The 16,638-nt window shown below is 35.7% G+C and overlaps 3 protein-coding genes and 1 long non-coding RNA gene across 4 annotated transcripts; 3 read left to right on the top strand and 1 right to left on the bottom strand.

Annotated features, from left to right (window-relative positions):
- Window positions 1–624: 624 nt before the first annotated feature.
- Window positions 625–1,254, bottom strand: LOC145629585 (uncharacterized). The gene has a single exon (XM_081682148.1). The coding sequence runs from the start codon at window positions 1,252–1,254 to the stop codon at window positions 625–627; it is 630 nt and encodes a 209-aa protein (XP_081538274.1).
- Window positions 1,255–7,358: 6,104 nt separating this feature from the next.
- Window positions 7,359–7,993, top strand: LOC145629554 (uncharacterized). The gene is made up of 2 exons (XM_081682146.1): window positions 7,359–7,569; window positions 7,761–7,993. The coding sequence occupies exons 1-2, from the start codon at window positions 7,359–7,361 to the stop codon at window positions 7,991–7,993; spliced, it is 444 nt and encodes a 147-aa protein (XP_081538272.1).
- Window positions 7,994–10,847: 2,854 nt separating this feature from the next.
- Window positions 10,848–14,654, top strand: LOC145642680 (protein AUXIN SIGNALING F-BOX 2-like). Its single transcript, XM_081693858.1, has 3 exons — window positions 10,848–11,658; window positions 12,920–13,415; window positions 13,697–14,654. The coding sequence occupies exons 1-3, from the start codon at window positions 11,207–11,209 to the stop codon at window positions 14,471–14,473; spliced, it is 1,725 nt and encodes a 574-aa protein (XP_081549984.1). The 5' UTR covers window positions 10,848–11,206; the 3' UTR covers window positions 14,474–14,654.
- Window positions 14,655–16,028: 1,374 nt separating this feature from the next.
- LOC145572130 (uncharacterized) lies at window positions 16,029–16,573 on the top strand. Its single transcript, XR_014096696.1, has 2 exons — window positions 16,029–16,220; window positions 16,431–16,573. It is a non-coding gene; the product is annotated as an uncharacterized LOC145572130 (long non-coding RNA).
- Window positions 16,574–16,638: the final 65 nt, after the last annotated feature.

Genomic DNA, 16,638 nt, shown 5'->3' with positions numbered 1-16,638 from the left:
GACTTCGTTCCTGGCCGTGTTGTATCTGCGGCGGCTCAGCGGAAGTGGGACAAGTATGGGGCGCGTTGCAGGGCTATTGGCTATGGTTTTCTTCCTTTCTCCTTTTCTTCGTTAGGAGAATTAGAGAAAGATGTTATTGCGTTGTTGAAGCGGGTTCAGGTGTTCGTTAAAACTCAGAATATTGGTGCTAGTGCAGCTGCACACATCTTCAGCAAGATTGGGTTCGCTATAGCTAGAGGGGTGGGGGGCCAGATTGTATCTCGGCTCCCCACCAATTTCTTGTAAATTGATTGACTTTGTAGGTTTTTTTTTATATATTTTTTATGGGAAATACAAGTTAATCTGCCAGATAAACGAATTTTGTTAATCTGATGACATTTTTGTAATTATATTGAAAAGGCATGGTTATTTATTCAGTACTTTTGGTGAGTTGTCCAATTACTATTTACCTTTTGCTTTTATTGTTTGGTGAGGGAATTACACATGTACCCCTCAACTAATGAAAAGACGCATATACCCCTCCACTACTACTTTTTTTTTTTTTTGAAACCAAACGGTGTATTAATTAATGGACAAAGCGTCCGAGAGTACATAAGGTGAAATTTCCGGAGGACAATGATTCACCTAAATTTGTTCTACACCGAAAGGAAAAAGCTTTGCTAAGTGATGAGCAACATTGTTACCATCTCTCCTTACATGAGCCCACAAACAAGAATTAAAACTAGAGCATAAAAATAAAACATCTTCTAAAACACCATCCAAATCAGAATAGAGCACGGTAGCTTTTGACAGACGATTGATAATCACTTGGTTATCAGATTCGAAAATCACATCCTTGTACCCATAATCTCTAGCTAGGCGAGCAACCATACAAACTGCCTTACATTCCGCAATTTCAGAGGGCCACCAAGCTCTAACTCTCCTAGTAGCTGAGAAAAGCACCTTCCCTTCATAATCACGAGCTACGACACCAAGACCCACCCACCCTTCAACAGCAAGAGAAGCATCAGAATTCAGCTTAATCATCCCAGCAGGAGGAGCCTTCCACCTTTTGCGGCTGCGAGGCTGTCCGTGTAGGACATTCACATGCACTTTCCTGCTGTAGGAGCCAAATTCCTCACAATACCTCTGAACGCGGGCCAGCAAAACAGAGTTTGGGGTGATTGTACCATTGAAAACATTCTGATTTCTCTCTCCCCAAATGCACCAGGCAAGGAAAGCAGCTCGCTGGTAGAGTTTAGAGTTCCCTGTCATCCAACTTGCAAGAAAATCACAAGGCTAAGTCATCAGTTGGTCATCAATTAGGGGCAGGCATTCACTATCAGACCACAATTCCTGTACTCGAACACACTTAAACAGGACATGAAAAGCAGATTCCACCTCTGACCCACACCATGGACACATAGCATTGTCCAGAAGGTGTCTGTGATGGAGCAGGGCCCTCGTGGGAAGGGAATGGGTGCAGAACCTCCAGAGAAAGTGTCTCACTTTGGGTGAGACCTCCATACTCCAAATGAACCTCCACACTTGGTGAAAATCATCCAAATTGCAGCCCTTTCCAAGCATATAAGCCGTCTTGGTTGAGTAAAGGCCATCCTTCGAAAACGCCCAAGTGATAACATCCTTAGGCTCTCTAAGGCTAAGAGGAATAGATAAAATGCATATCTGATCCCTCTCCGTAAAATGGCTAGAAATCAGATCCACATCCCACTCCATTTTATCAAAATTAATGAGATCACTGACCTGAGAAAAGATATTGTTCTCAATAGTAGAAACAAATCTTCCCTGCTCATCCGCCAACCATGGATCCTTCCATATGCTCACTTGTGAACCCGTACCTATCCTCCAAATGACCCCTTCTTTGACCAAGGCTTTTGAGCTCCATACACTTTGCCATGAATAGCTGCCACCAACACCAAGAGACGCATCGAGGAAAGAACAATTCGGGTAGTATTTCGCCTTCATGACTTTGCCTAAGAGTGAGCCATCATTGTGCACAAGCCGCCAAGCTTGTCGTCCAAGCAAAGCATCATTGAAAATTTGAAGATCTTTAAACCCCATCCCTCCTAGAAATTTAGGAGTGCAAAGATAGTCCCAACTCTTCCAATGGATTTTCCGGTGAGAGTCACGTTGACCCCAAAAGAATCTAGCCATAGCACTTCCTATCTTATCAATCACAGAGCCCGGAAATTTGTAAACACCCATTAGATAAGTTGGAATGGCTTGGATGACAGATTTTAAAAGAATCTCCTTCCCTGCTCGAGAAAGGAGCTTCTCCTTCCAACCCTGCAACTTCTTCCAAATCCTATCCAAGAGGGCACCAAAGATCGCCTTTTTTGACCTACCCACAACAGTCGGAATGCCAAGGTATTTACCATGTCTGTCCACCTGCCGCATATTCAGAACACTCATAATCTCATCCTTTTGCTCCTGTCGAACCCCTTTTCTAAAAGAGACTTCCGATTTTTCATAATTAATTTTCTGCCCGGATGCTGCTTCGTATTGGTTGAGTACATCAACTATAACACCGCATTCCTGTCGGTTATCTCTAGCAAAAAGAAGACTATCATCAGCAAAAAGGAGATGGGATATGACCGGACCTCTGCGACTTGCTTTCGCACCATGTAAGTCTCCATTCAGAACTTTATTCTGCAACATAGAAGAGAGTGCATCTGCCACAAGAATGAAAAGATATGGGATAAGGGATCTCCCTGACGCAACCCCCTAGATGGAATCACCTCCCCACAAACTCTCCTATTGAGAATAAAAGAGTACTTCACAGTCGATACACAACTCATAATTAAATTCACCCACCTCCCATCAAGGCCCATAGTGAGTAAAAGCTTTCTCAAAAAACCCCATTCCACTCTATCATAGGCTTTACTCATGTCAAGTTTTAAAGCAATCGTGCCTTTTCTACCCTTACTCCTCTTCTTCATTGTATGAAACAACTCCAATGCTATAAGGGCATTATCAGTAATAAGGCGCCCCGGAACAAAGGCGCTTTATAATAATAATAATAATAATAATAATAATAATAATAATAATAATAATAATAATAATAATAATAATAATAATAATAATATATTATTATTATTATTATTATTATTAATCATCTACTCCGTAATAAATTAAGGTTGATGTGTCTAGCAGTGGGGATTATGGTTCATATGTATTGGCATCTAGTGAATTAAATCCAAAAATGGTCAGAAGCATATAAATTGGGAACTATAGCAAAGGTTAGTGGCCCAATATATATGACTTGGGATGCATGGATGGTTTGTATAATGAATTTTATAAATTTTGGTTGATACTTCAAAGTGAGGTGGGAATCCGGGTGATTTCATTTTGGCTTAACGATTTAGAGAGGTGGTGGATGACATTGGATTACATAAATTGAAGATGTAGGTCTATAAAATCACTTGATCAAATAAAGCGATAAACATATTTGGTGATGGCACTGTATGACTGTAGAATTGTAATTGTTTTTAAATAGGTTTTTTTTTTTTTTTTTTTTTTTTTTGGCTTCTCATACTTGATAGATGCCGAGTTGTAAATTAAAACTGGTGAAATATGATTAAATAAATGGAAAACAAACATACTTGATGCATATCGCATTATTTGATCAAGCGATTTTATAGCCTACTAGAGTGTCTCTCGTGGTAAGCATGGGATATTAATAACTAAAAGGCAGAAAGCTAATGTATGGTGTAAGTAATTAAGTGAGAAATCGTAGAATAATGTAAATTTCCTATATAAGCCAAGGGGTGATGTAGCGCAACAAACATCAATGTCCACATATAATACCTAAAATGCCCTTAATTTTACTTACATATAATGCTTTGTCTAGATAAATTTAGAAATCTATGTTACATATAGTCCGAAAAGAGCTTAACAAAATCAATAAAATAACACTTCGAATAATTTTAGATTATTTCAAAATAATCAAAAATTAGAATTATTTTGATGAAATGACTGAAAGTTGGATTATTTATATTAAATTTTCCAGACAAATAAAAAGAGAAAAGAGAGGAATAAGAAAATATGTGACTTTATATTGTCTCTTATAATATATTTTATTTTTCTGATCACATTTTTTAAACTTCTCTTAATATATTTAGAACAAACAAAGAGTGAAAGTAGTGCTATATCTGTTTCAAAATCATTACATCATTATAGCTTCTATTACCATTCACATGACTTGCTTTGACCATATTTATTTAATTACTAAATATGAAAATAAACCTGCCGTAAAAAACCTAACGGAATTTTTTAAATTTTTTGATTTTTGTGCGCAAAACATGTTCTTCATAGGTTTAGGGGGCATTTTGGTCCATAGGATCCAATTTGAGATCAGAATTGACAAAAAATGATCAGAAATGCCTCGTGTTGCGTGTTTAAAAATACCTCGATGTGCGTGAATACACAAAAGAGGCATTTTCGATCATTTTTTGTCAATTATGGCCTCAAATTGGACCCTTCTGGACCAAAATGCCCCCCTAAACCTAGAAAGAACATGTATTGCACATGAAAATCGAAGAATGTGTTTTTAAATTGTTAGATTTAACGGTTTTCTTTACGGTAGATGGAAAAAAATAATTTTTAGAATTTTTTTTGGTGGTAAAATAAAACTTTTAAAAGTTTGGTGGTAAAAAATAATTTGTTGATTTTTTTTTTTTTTTTTTTTTTTGTGGTAAAAGTCAAAAAATCATTTATTATAACCAATTTTTCCAATATTATTTTTAGATGTTATTGGTCAAACTATGCATTTTTAGTATTCTATTTACCTATATTTTACTAAAATATTTTTTTTTATAAAAAATATATATTGAAAAGAGTAATCTCACCTTTTCTCGACCTGATCAAAATAAGTGTACCTTTGTGTTATCTGGGAACAATACGACCTTTGCCCCTTATTTTCTCAAAACAAGCCTTTAACTGATTTTTTTTTTTTTAATTGATAACCATTTTGTGAAAGTGACTTGCCACTTGTCACCTTCAAATTGTAGACATATGATTGTGTCTCCCAAAAAACCAAACATAGTGATAAGTACTTTTCACGTCATTGAGTATCGAGTAAGGTGAAATGTTGAAGTGTCTCATGAATATCCTTGTTTCTAAAATGTTTTAATAAAAATAATTCATTTATTATTTCAAAAATCATTTATTTCGTATCTTATTTATGAAAAACGTCGAAATCAGTTTAGTTTGGTTTATAACGATATATTATAAGCTCAATTCCGAGTTATAACGAGGAAATTATGACCAAATTCTAAACTAGACCCAAATTGGGCTTCATGTACAGATTCAATGATCATGTGGAGTGTCCATTAGTTTTAAATGGTATATTCCTGAATCCATTAGGATTTATCTTAATCTTCTAAAATATCTAGAAGGATGTTTTAAGTTATAAAGGCATTAAGACTAAATTTAAACTTTATTTTAATAAAAGATAATGATTAAGAATTTTACATGGAATAAAACAAGTGCTTTAATAAAATTAAAATCGATTTTAATAAAGATATTTACAAACTCTGGCTAACCCAATTTGGTTGAAAGTCAAAATTCGTACGAAATATTATCATACATCATCTATCACGCTGCGATAGGCTTATCATTGTGCGATAGTGTCATCGCGTCGCGATGACCCTATTGTGCCGCGTTGGAACCAGTTTTACTTCGAGTCAAATTCTGACTCTTTTCTGACCTTTTTCGGTCGTTTTTCTCTATAAATAGGGAAGATTTTACTCGTTTTCAATTCACCAACAATCATCTACAGTCATCATTTCTCTTCTCTCTCTAAGTTAAAGCTTATTCTTTCTATCTCTTTCTTACTTTTCTAAGTCTTTTCTACACCTTTTTACAAAAATACACCATACGTCCTTTGAGAGACTTAGACACACCTAACCAAGCTCAAAGTTGCCTTAGAAAAGTTTATAGTTATGAAGGTTTAGTCCTAAATCCTAATTTCAATTCTTTGATTAGATTTATTCTTTAATATTTTTCTTACAGTTATAACGTGTGTCTTGTTTTAAAAGAAAGAAGTACGAGACATCAAAATAAGTAATTTGATTACTTGATTATTCTTTTGATATAGAAATTGTGTTTAGAATATTTTATTAATTTCTAGTATCATGTTAAGATATCTTTATTGATTTCTAGTATCATAATAGGATTAAAGATTTGATTTTTTATTGTTTAGTGACATGCTAGGATTTGTTATTAATTATGTTAGTATCATGCCTAGGATTTTGTTATTATTATGCTTTGATGAGATTATTATGATGATTTATTGTGTCAAATTATATATATAGTTTTACATTATTTGTTAATTAACGAATAATTTCATGTTATTTATTAATTTACAAATAGTTTATATATAATTTGTTAATAATTATATGCTGCTTGATATATTATTGTTATTGCTTTATCACGCCCTCTCTTGCAGGTTTTAAGAGAATTTGTACTTGAAATCACATTTAGTAAGATAATTAATAATTTGATTTAAGCTAATATGATTTTAATTCAGGTGATCACCAATAATAGATTTATTTGTGCATTAATAATAAACTAACATAGACTAAATAGGTTTATGATTAAAATAATGATTGTATATTGCTTGAAAAGCGCACATAAATATAAGAAAAACAAAGTAGAGATCTATTTAGGACGAGTTCAATCTCTTTTAGGTTAGATTTGTACCATCATCCCCGAATATTCAGTCATGATTTAGGACCACTATGGAGTTAAAGTTCTCAGCAATCGTGAAAGGGTTGTTACTTTCACTTCGTGAACAATTTACAAGTTTCTTAAACTTGTTGACGACTTTTTTGCTCTAGTTGTATTCCCTTTGAACGCCACCATGCTTAAATGCGTGACTACAGTGGGGCTCAAAGTTTGATGTTTAAAATATTTCTTACAGTATGCATGCTCTATTTTTTTTAGATATTTTGGCATATTATTGGACCCGATATTATTACTCTTATGCAAATATGGTGGAGTGGAAAAGTGGATATTTGTGAGATTAATAGAATGTGCATTGTGTTGATTCCCAAATGTGAAGATCCGAAAGATATGACATAGTACAGACCGATAATCTCTTGTATTGTGGTTTACAAAATAATATCTAAGGTATTGGCGAATAAATTGAAATTTTTTCTGAATGATATTATTTTTGTGAACATAAGTGCTTTAGTCCCGGGTCGATTAATTACTGATAATGTTTTGATTGCGTTTGAAAATTTTCTTTCTATGAAATGACGTGGGGAAGGAAAAGATGGGTTGATGGCTCTTGAGCTTGACATGAGTAAGACGTACAATAGGGTGGAGTGGTGCTTTTGGAGAAGGTTATGGAAAAGATGGGGTTTGATGACAATTGGATTGGCAGAGTTCTAAATTGTATTTGTAGTGTGTTGTTCTCTTTTAAGGTGAATGGTGATATGTCTGGCTCTGTTGCTTCGACGAGAGGTCTCCAACAAGGTGATCCTATTTTACCTTATTTATTTTTACTATGTGCTTATGCTATCTCTACTCTGTTGTCGAAAGCATCTCATGAAAAGAAGCTCAGTGGTGCTAAAATTTGTAACAAGAACCTGAGGGTGTCTCACTTTTTTTTTTACCGATGATAGTATCTATTTTGCAAAAGCAAATATGAGGGAGTTCTCAATGATAGATGAAATTATCAGTAAATATGAAAGAGCATCTGGTCAGAAAAGTCAATCTAAACAAGACATAAGTTGCTTTCAGTAAATGTGTTCCAGAGGATAGGAGGCAAGCTATAAATGATACTTTGGGTGTTCGTAAGGTAGATAAGCATGAGAAGTATCTGGGACTTCCGACTGTTATTGGTAAATCCAAAAAAGTTATCTTTGCGTGTTTGAAGGAAATAATTTGGAAGAAGTTGAATGGGTGGAAGGAGAGGTTACTTAGCGCAGTAGCACAAGCCATTCCCACATACGATGAGTGTGTTCAAAATTCCAAAAAGCCTCATTGATGAAATTCATATCCTTTTGAACGGTTTTGGTGGGGTTTGAGGGAAATGATAAGAAACTACATTAGCAGAATTGAGACAAGCTATGTCAACCAAAAGGAAGGGGGTGTGGGTTTCCGTGACCCCAAATGCTTTAATTGGAAAAGCAATGTTGGCGGCTTCATTCAAAAACTAAGTTGATGCTCCATCAAATTCTCAAAGCTAGGTATTTCAAGCCCTCGGATGTGTTGATGGCTAATCGAGGTCATGACCCGAGTTACTCATGGAGGAGAATGTGGGGTGCAAAATCGTTGTTGAGTGATGGTCTTAAGTGGAGAGTGGGCAATGGTGATAGTGTGAAGGTTTGGAAGGATGGGTGGTTGCTTAACCAAGATGTAGTTACCGTGCTAAATTGTGTCCCTAGGGCTGCTGATAATGTGAGGGTGAGTGAGTTGCTGATGGAGGATAAGAAGGATGGAATGTGGCTGCTGTTGATGATATGAGTTTTTTTTTTTTATGAGATGACGAAGGCTGCTATCTTGGCTATCTATCTCTCATGTCTGAAGAAAGTAGACTCGCTATATTGGTACCTTACAAAGAATGGTGAATACTATGTGAAATCAGGCTACTGACTCGCAAAGATGGGTGCTAGTAATGCAGGAAATGTTGAAGAGGAGGAATTATAGAAATCAGTGTGGAAGGCTAGAAGCCCCGCAAAGGTGAAACACTTCGTCTGGAATGCTGTTAAAGGAAATATGGTTGTGAAGGAAAGGTTATGGCAGTGCCACATTACTATGGATACTGCTTGCACACTATGTGGGGAGAATGAATCAATTTTGCATGTTTTGCTTGATTGTGTTTTTGCTAAAGAACTTTGATAAAATAGTGACTTGTATACGTAGCTTGATGATGCACCGAGATTTTAGTTTTGCTGAAATGTGGGCGTGGCTATGCAGGAAATTTAATGCAAGTGTGGTGAGCTCTATTGCTGCACTAATGTGGGAGTCTTGGAGGGGTAGATATTTGATGCTATTTGAAGATGAGACTCCTCATGCTGTTATGCTTGCTGCTGGATTTATGAAGTATGTTCATGATTATAGTGTTTATGCTGCAAGGGTGATGCAAAATGCCCCAATTGGTGGTACTGGTAGTAGCCCAACTATTGCTACTAGTTGGGTGAGGCTTGTTGCGGGGAGAATAAAGGCTTATGTTGATGCTCATGTGAGGGAAGGCTACTATGTGGGACTTGGGGCTATGCTACGTGATGAGGAGGGCCATATTGTTGCAGTTGCTGTGAAGAGGGAAAGCTGTACGATGACTGAAATTGCAGAAGCTAAGGCAACTGAATATGTAGTGCAACTGGCATTGAGACTGGGGTATAGGGATGTTGAGGTTGAGAGTGACTCGGTGAATGTGATTCAAGCAGTTAATTCGGTAAGGAATGACTTAACTCCTGTCCATTTAGTCTATGATTATATTAGATTAGGTAGCATGTTATTTGATGTTTGTTCTTTAAAGCATATTAAAAGACCTTGTAATACGGTTGCCCAATTGGTTGCTAGGTGGGATGCCGATGAATGTTCGGAGTTTGTTTAGTTGGGTTCTTTCCCTCATTTAATAATTTAACATCGTTATCTTTCTCTAAAAAAAGTACATTAAATAACTAACAACTAACATTTAAAAGAGAAGAGAATGAGGGATAACTTAAGTGGTTAGAGCTTCCTTCTCGATTTCATGAGATTTTGGGATTGATTCTCACTAAACACACACAAAGAAAAGGAAAAAAAAAAAAAAAAAAAATCTATGAGCCAAAATTGCCTTATTTGCCTTTAATACACATCTTAAGCCCATATAATTTCAAACAAAATATATTAAAATAAATTTTTTAAAAAAATAAAGATTAAGTTTCAAAACTAATTTAGGCCACTGAACATCCTTAATTTCATAATCAATCCCTCACATAAATTTGGCGAAGTTTGGCAAATTTGTGTACTCCGTATTGAAAAGAAGTACAAAAACAGAAGCAAGCTAAGTGTAGAATGAGACGTAATTAGAAGCAAAAGTCTTTAGATTTGTCCAAATCATTCTCTTCTTTACTTTTTCTTACTCGATTTTCCAAATTATTAAAGTAGCCAATGATGCCTCAGTCATAGCTCATCATCACACAAATTACCTAAATCAATTATTTACTCTTTTTTTTTCTTTCCTATTTCCCTTTTTTTTTTGTTTAATTTTTATACTAAAATTTACAGAGTAAAATAATTAGAGCAACATAAATCACTGAGTTGAAAGAAATAATTCACTGACATTACAACAGGGTATCATATCGACATCATATCTTTATCAATTACTCAAAATTATAATTTTCTCCAAATAAAAATGAAATTTATTTTTAAAAAATTACGGAGTAAGAATTTTCATTTTACTTTAAATTTTAAAAAATTAATAAAAAAGCTCCCACACTCGCTTTCTTAACACTGATAGGAGTAAACAAAAGCTAGTGGGACCCAAAGATGCCCCTCACATGGCCAGGTTTACATTGAAATTCGTAATTCCCAAAATACCCTTCTTAATTCCCAACAAATACCCTTAAAATCCAAGTAATTTTAAACAAAGTATGAGGATATTTTGGGAACACACGTACTTTTTTGTTATTTTGATTTTTGCAGAAGGAGCTCTCTCATCGAAACAAGTGATAAGGACACATGCATGTTATGCATTTGGACTTTACCTATTTCAACGGTCAAGATTCCTTCCCACAGTTTCCACGCTCTCCACGCTCAGCCGTCCGATCTTTAACACTTTTTTAACCATGGTTAATTTCTTTTAACCATGGTTGAGTTTAAAGTTAACCTCCTTCCTCCTTCTTCCTCTGTCTCTCTCTTTCTATCTTACCACTCTCCCTTCTCTCACAGTAGAGAGAGAAAGTTTTAAGAGAGAGAAAATCCTTAGAAAACCTTAAATTTTCTTTCTTTTTATTTTTTTAATCTTTTTCTTTTCTTACTTGTAGATTATTTTCAGAGAAATAAATTTTCTGGGTCATAATTTTTTTTTGCTCATTTTGTAAAATTATTAGATCTAATTTCTGCAATCATTTCCTTCTGATTTGCTTAAAAATGATGACTTTTTAGCTCAAAAAAACAAAACCCACAAAAAAGATTTCATTTTTATTATGTTTTTCTTAAAGTAGATCTGTTTTTTTTCCCTTTTTTTTAAACATATGAATTTAGAAAAAGGATGAATTATTTCCCAGAAGAAGTATTAGAGCATATATTTGATTTTGTAACAAGCAACCAAGATCGAAACTCAGTATCATTAGTATGCAAAACATGGTTTAAAGTAGAAAGAGAAAGTAGATCTCAAATATTTATAGGAAACTGTTATGCAATTAACCCAGAAAGATTAATAGGAAGGTTTCCAAGATTAAGGGTACTTACTTTAAAAGGAAAGCCTCATTTTGCAGATTTTAATTTGGTACCTCATGATTGGGGAGGTTATGTTTACCCTTGGATTGAGTCTCTTGCTAAGGGTTGCCCTTCACTTGAAGGACTTAGGTTGAAAAGGATGGTTGTTAGTGATGAAAGTCTTGAACTTTTGTCTAAATCTTTTCAACATTTTAAGTCTCTTGTTTTGGTCAGTTGTGAAGGCTTCACTACTGATGGTCTTGCTGCTATTGCCTCCAATTGCAGGTATATTTTCATTTTTATTTTATTTTTGTGTTTTTACTTTGCATTTTCATGTTAATTTCAGCTGTGAAACTTATTTTCGTGTAGTGAGTTAAATTGGAAATCAGTTGCTAAATGGGTATTTTTATTTTACTAATTTTTACTAAAATGAGACTGAAAAGATTAATTAAGATTTTAAAAAATGGGATATTTGATTTAGTAATTGAGTGAAAAAGGAAATAGTTGGTAAATAGTGGTATAAATAGACAGGGCAAATCAGGAAATGACGATCTAAGGAATTTTAAAGGAAGAAGCAAGTATAAATATGCAAGTTTGACTTTTTTGTATGGTATCAGATTTATGCTTTGGCATCTAAGGCGGGATTATTAATTTTGGGGAAGTCAGCTGATTTGCTTAGTTAATTTAGGAATCTTGGTGAAAATACTACTAATCTGAACTTGTTCCGTTGGAAATTAGGAGCATAAATTTCTCTCTTTAGATCTTATTTTAATTGTGGTAGTTGAAAGTAACTTTTGGAACCCAAAGTTGGGGCCTTTTTTTTTTGGTGAGATGATGCATCCAATAGAGTGGGACATTCTATTTGAGAGTAAAGGGTTTAGCTTTTCGTCGCGATTTTGTTTCTTCTACTGTATTGTTTTTAGATCGAATATACCGTCTCTCTACTGTTCTGTAATGCATATATTATGCTGAGGCTTTGGTTCGATTCATTGAAGGTGGCTTTGTGAGTGATAGTTGAATAATAGTTGCTGGTTTTATTTTTTTTTTGTGGAATAACTTTTTGAGAATTCTTAAAATGATGCCCTAAAACATTGATTGAAGAAATAAAGATGATTGGGCAAATGCTTTTTGAAGATAAAGATAAAGATGTGAATGTTAAGATTGCTTTAGTTTTGGTTGCTCCTGTTGACACTTCCTGCACTTTAGCAATTTAAGTTTCGCGAAGGCTAGTGGTCAAGCAGCTTAGTGGATGGGTGAAAGGAGAACATAGATTTAGGGCAGTGGAGGGGAAATGTGTAATGATAGATAGGGGACTACAAAGGATCTTGAGAGTGTTTATATTATTATTTTCAGAGTGGCCTAGCATTTATTTTAAGTGCTCTTTTGAGATTGGTATCATTTAGCTTCTGCCCATTTTGTTTCCTCTGTGTGCTGAATTTGATCTAACTTAAAGCTTCTTTATTATTGAAGATGAATTGTTATGAGCACGAGAGGGAAAAGTTATACTTCGTAAGTTATATTCTGATTTTGTGCTCCATTATTCTAGGAACCTGAGAGAGCTGGACTTGCAAGAAAATGAGGTAGATGATCGCAAGGGACATTGGCTAAGTTGCTTCCCTGAGAATTGCACATCGCTTGTGTCCCTCAATTTTGCATGCCTCAAGGGAGAAGTCAATCTGGCGTCGCTTGAGAGGCTAGTAGCTAGGAGTCCAAATCTTAGGAGTCTCAGGCTTAATCGTACTGTTCCTTTCGAGACCCTTCAGAAGATCCTTTCAAAGGCACCTCAATTGGCAGACTTGGGCACTGGATCCTTTGTTCATGATCCAAAGTCTGAGACTTACAATAGCCTGACGACTGCCATTTCCAAGTGTGAATCAGTTAGGAGCTTATCAGGATTCTTGGAAGTTTCTGATCGCTGTCTTCCCGCTATTTATCCACTATGCTCGAACCTGACCACTTTGAACCTCAGCTATGCACCTGGAATCAGTGGGTTTGAGCTGACACAGCTTATCCTTCATTGCAAGAAACTCCAACGCCTGTGGGTATGTTCCCTGTCAAGTTTTCAACTTTTGCATAGTTCATTGCTCGATTTATTCAGGCGAAAAGAAAAAAAAAATGGTTGGAAAACTGATTGCTTCAATTTATTCATTTCCAATGCATATACTATGTACTGTATCGTGTTTATGTTTAAGGAAATTTTTGCTCTTTTTTGAGGATATTTCGTTGACTTGATATCAGGATTAGATTAAAGTTAATACATTAGTTAATCTAGATTTTGTTCACTCATAGACTTTTCTAATTGCAGTATATTTATTCCATGCAGATATTAGATTGCATTGGAGACAAGGGGCTTGCTCTTGTTGCAGATACTTGTAAAGAATTGGAAGAGTTAAGGGTTTTTCCTTCTGACCCATTTGCTCCTGGGGAAGCTGCTGCCGTCACTGAGGAAGGGCTTGTTGCAATTTCAAGTGGTTGTCCCAAACTCAACTCTGTCCTCTACTTCTGCCACCAAATGACGAATGCTGGATTAATAACTGTGGCAAAGAACTGCCCGAATTTCATCCGATTCCGATTGTGTATCCTAGATCCAATAAAACCCGACGCAGTCACCGGGGAACCTTTAGATGAGGGTTTTGGGGCAATTGTTCAATCATGCAAGAGCCTGCGGCGGTTATCAATTTCAGGACTTTTGACTGACCAGGTCTTCCTGTACATTGGTATGTATGCCAAGCAGCTACAGATGCTTTCTGTTGCTTTTGCTGGAGATAGTGATAAGGCAATGATTAATGTGTTGAATGGGTGCAACAAGCTCCGGAAGTTAGAGATTCGGGATTGCCCCTTTGGAAATGCGGCACTTCTAACTGACATCGGGAAGTATGAAGCAATGCGATCCCTTTGGATGTCGTCTTGTGAAGTGACCTTGGGGGCTTGCAAATTACTTGCGAGGAAGATGCCACGGTTAAATGTGGAGATCATCGATGAGAACGAGCAAGGGGATTTCAATCTTGACGATGACAGGCAGAAAGTAGAAAAGATGTACCTATATCGAACTTTGGTTGGGCCGAGGAAAGATGCACCAGAGTTCGTATGGACCTTGTAGTTTGTATGTTTAGTATGGATTATTTTTCCCCGGCTTATTATCATGCTGTTGTTGTATTGCTGTTTTTTTTTTCGTAGGCAAACTGGTTTATGGACATGTAGAATTATGGTGAAGTACTTTCCCCAATTTGATGGAAAGCCTAGTATTTTGCGTCTTTTATACGGAGTATGATTTACAGAGATACTGTAAGTGCAGCAAAGTTTGTGTCTCCCAGGTTTGACAATCAATGGCTGTTGGTTAAGAGGCAACATTCATTTGCTATTTGTCTAAACGTCTTTTAGTTGAAGCTTTTAATAATATTTATTGGCAAGGAAAAAAAAAGGAGTATGTTTTGACTTGAAACAATGAGCAAACCATTGGTTGTCCGACTCAACACATCAGAACTCTTAGATCTTTGCATAACTAGACTGAGACGATGAGCAATTTCATTACACTTCGATAAACAAAAAGATGAAAGAGTATGATTCAATGAAAAAATTGCAGTCGTCAAGCACTGGCTGCAGCTATATACTCTGCAAGCCTCCACCCTGCAGCATCCGGGTAGTACACGGAGCATTGCCCTTGAAGATAGTAGGCTAATCGTGTTCACCAGCCACTTCAACGGCCACCTTTCTGTTTTGCTCTGGCCATCTCAGTAATGCCATACCGTTTCTGATTTAATTTGGGATTTTATTCATTAATTACAGGGAGAGGGGTAAGATTTATGGGTAATGTGTATAATAAGTTCAAGGCTCAGCCCATAGGAGGTCTGGCATATACAAGTCGTTTCCATTAGGTCCAGTTTGGATTGTATCTAGAAGTCTTTTATTTCATTTTCAAGTGTGTCGAGCATAGCGGTGCTTATCGAGTTGAGTAGCTCGTGAGCAACTCGAACTCCACTCGAGACGTTGATGAGCACGAGTTGAGCAAGCTCTGACACTTAATAAGAATAAATTTATATCACTCCCTCCGCCCACTATTAGTACATACTGTGGATCTAAATTGAGTACATCTGGTACATGAAAAATTGTTTTTACGTAAAATGAGTTTTCCAAGTTTAATTAAAGGCTTGAAACTTAGGTTTTTAAGTCCAATTGACAAACCTGTACATTAGATCAAGCTTAGCAAAAGTTGAGGAAGTAATACAAGTTGATCCAAGTTATGCTACCTTAGGGTCTGTTCTCTTACGTTGAAATTCAGTTCAGTTCAGTTTAGGGCTGGCAAAAGCTGACCCAACCCGACAACCCGACTCGAACCCAACCCGAAATAAATGGGTTTTGAGTGAGATTTTCAACCCGTTTAAGTAATTGGGTCAACCCGAACCCGACCCCGACCTGAAAATAAACGGGTTAGGTTCAGGTTGAAAATCCCAACCCGATAATAACCCGCCTTAACCCGTTTAACTAATTGGGTCAGTTTCAGGTCGGGTCAACCTGAACCCAACCCGTTTAACCCAATTAGTTTAAATGATATTTGGCCTTTTATTTGCAATTATGGGCCAAAGCCCAACCTATCCAAAGTCTAAAACAAAGTATGAAAGTAAAACCTAACTACTACATTTTCTTTGTCACGCCGCTTCCACCCATTCTCTCTCCTCTCTTTGTTTTCAATATTTATCATCAAGATTTTCAGATTCAAGGAAATTCACTTTTTTTTTTTTTTTTTTTTTTTAAAAGGGAATTCACTTGTTAAAAGGTCAATTATCCTCGCATTATATGTCATTTTGTTCAATCTATGCTCGTTAATCTTCCATCGTTCTTTCGTCAAGGTAATATACCCATCAATTTTATTCCTTTTATAGTTATGCAATTTAATTTTGTTATGAAATGTTGAAAATGTTGATTGTTTATTTGAACTCGTGATTTCTCTACATTTTGCTTGCTGAAATTAGTACTTCCTTGCTTTTGAAAATCTGGTTGATTGTCATTCTTCGGGTATATTTTTGAATTCTTATTATGCATTTTTTTTCTATGCACAGGTGACTAGCCTGAGAAGTCAAATGATGAACGAATGAAGTTTATGAATATAGATCTGGTTGAGATAATTTAAAGAAGAAAGTCTACTTAGACTTGAGCCATACTTGTAATATCACCAAGTTTATACTATTATTTTGGTTGGAAATGTAATTGTCTAATTATTTGTGTTAATTATTGATTGAATAAATTATACAAAAGGTTTCTGGAATT

Source organism: Chenopodium album, chromosome 1, assembly GCF_948465745.1.
Source record: "Chenopodium album chromosome 1, dcCheAlbu1.1, whole genome shotgun sequence".
In the NCBI taxonomy this organism is placed as follows: domain Eukaryota; kingdom Viridiplantae; phylum Streptophyta; class Magnoliopsida; order Caryophyllales; family Amaranthaceae; genus Chenopodium; species Chenopodium album.
The sequence above is the reverse complement of the archived record's forward strand: the minus strand, read 5'-3'. Positions and strand labels throughout refer to the sequence as shown.

Coding starts and splice junctions, on each gene's coding strand:
- LOC145629585 (XM_081682148.1), bottom strand. CDS start 1,254: ATGACAGGGAACTCTAAACTCTACCAGCGAGCTGCTTTCCTTGCCTGG.
- LOC145629554 (XM_081682146.1), top strand. CDS start 7,359: ATGGGGTTTGATGACAATTGGATTGGCAGAGTTCTAAATTGTATTTGT. Junction 7,570..7,760: donor TCATGAAAAGAAGCTCAGTG/GTGCTAAAATTT, acceptor AATGTGTTCCAG/AGGATAGGAGGCAAGCTATA.
- LOC145642680 (XM_081693858.1), top strand. CDS start 11,207: ATGAATTATTTCCCAGAAGAAGTATTAGAGCATATATTTGATTTTGTA. Junction 11,659..12,919: donor GCTATTGCCTCCAATTGCAG/GTATATTTTCAT, acceptor CCATTATTCTAG/GAACCTGAGAGAGCTGGACT. Junction 13,416..13,696: donor AGAAACTCCAACGCCTGTGG/GTATGTTCCCTG, acceptor TATTCCATGCAG/ATATTAGATTGCATTGGAGA.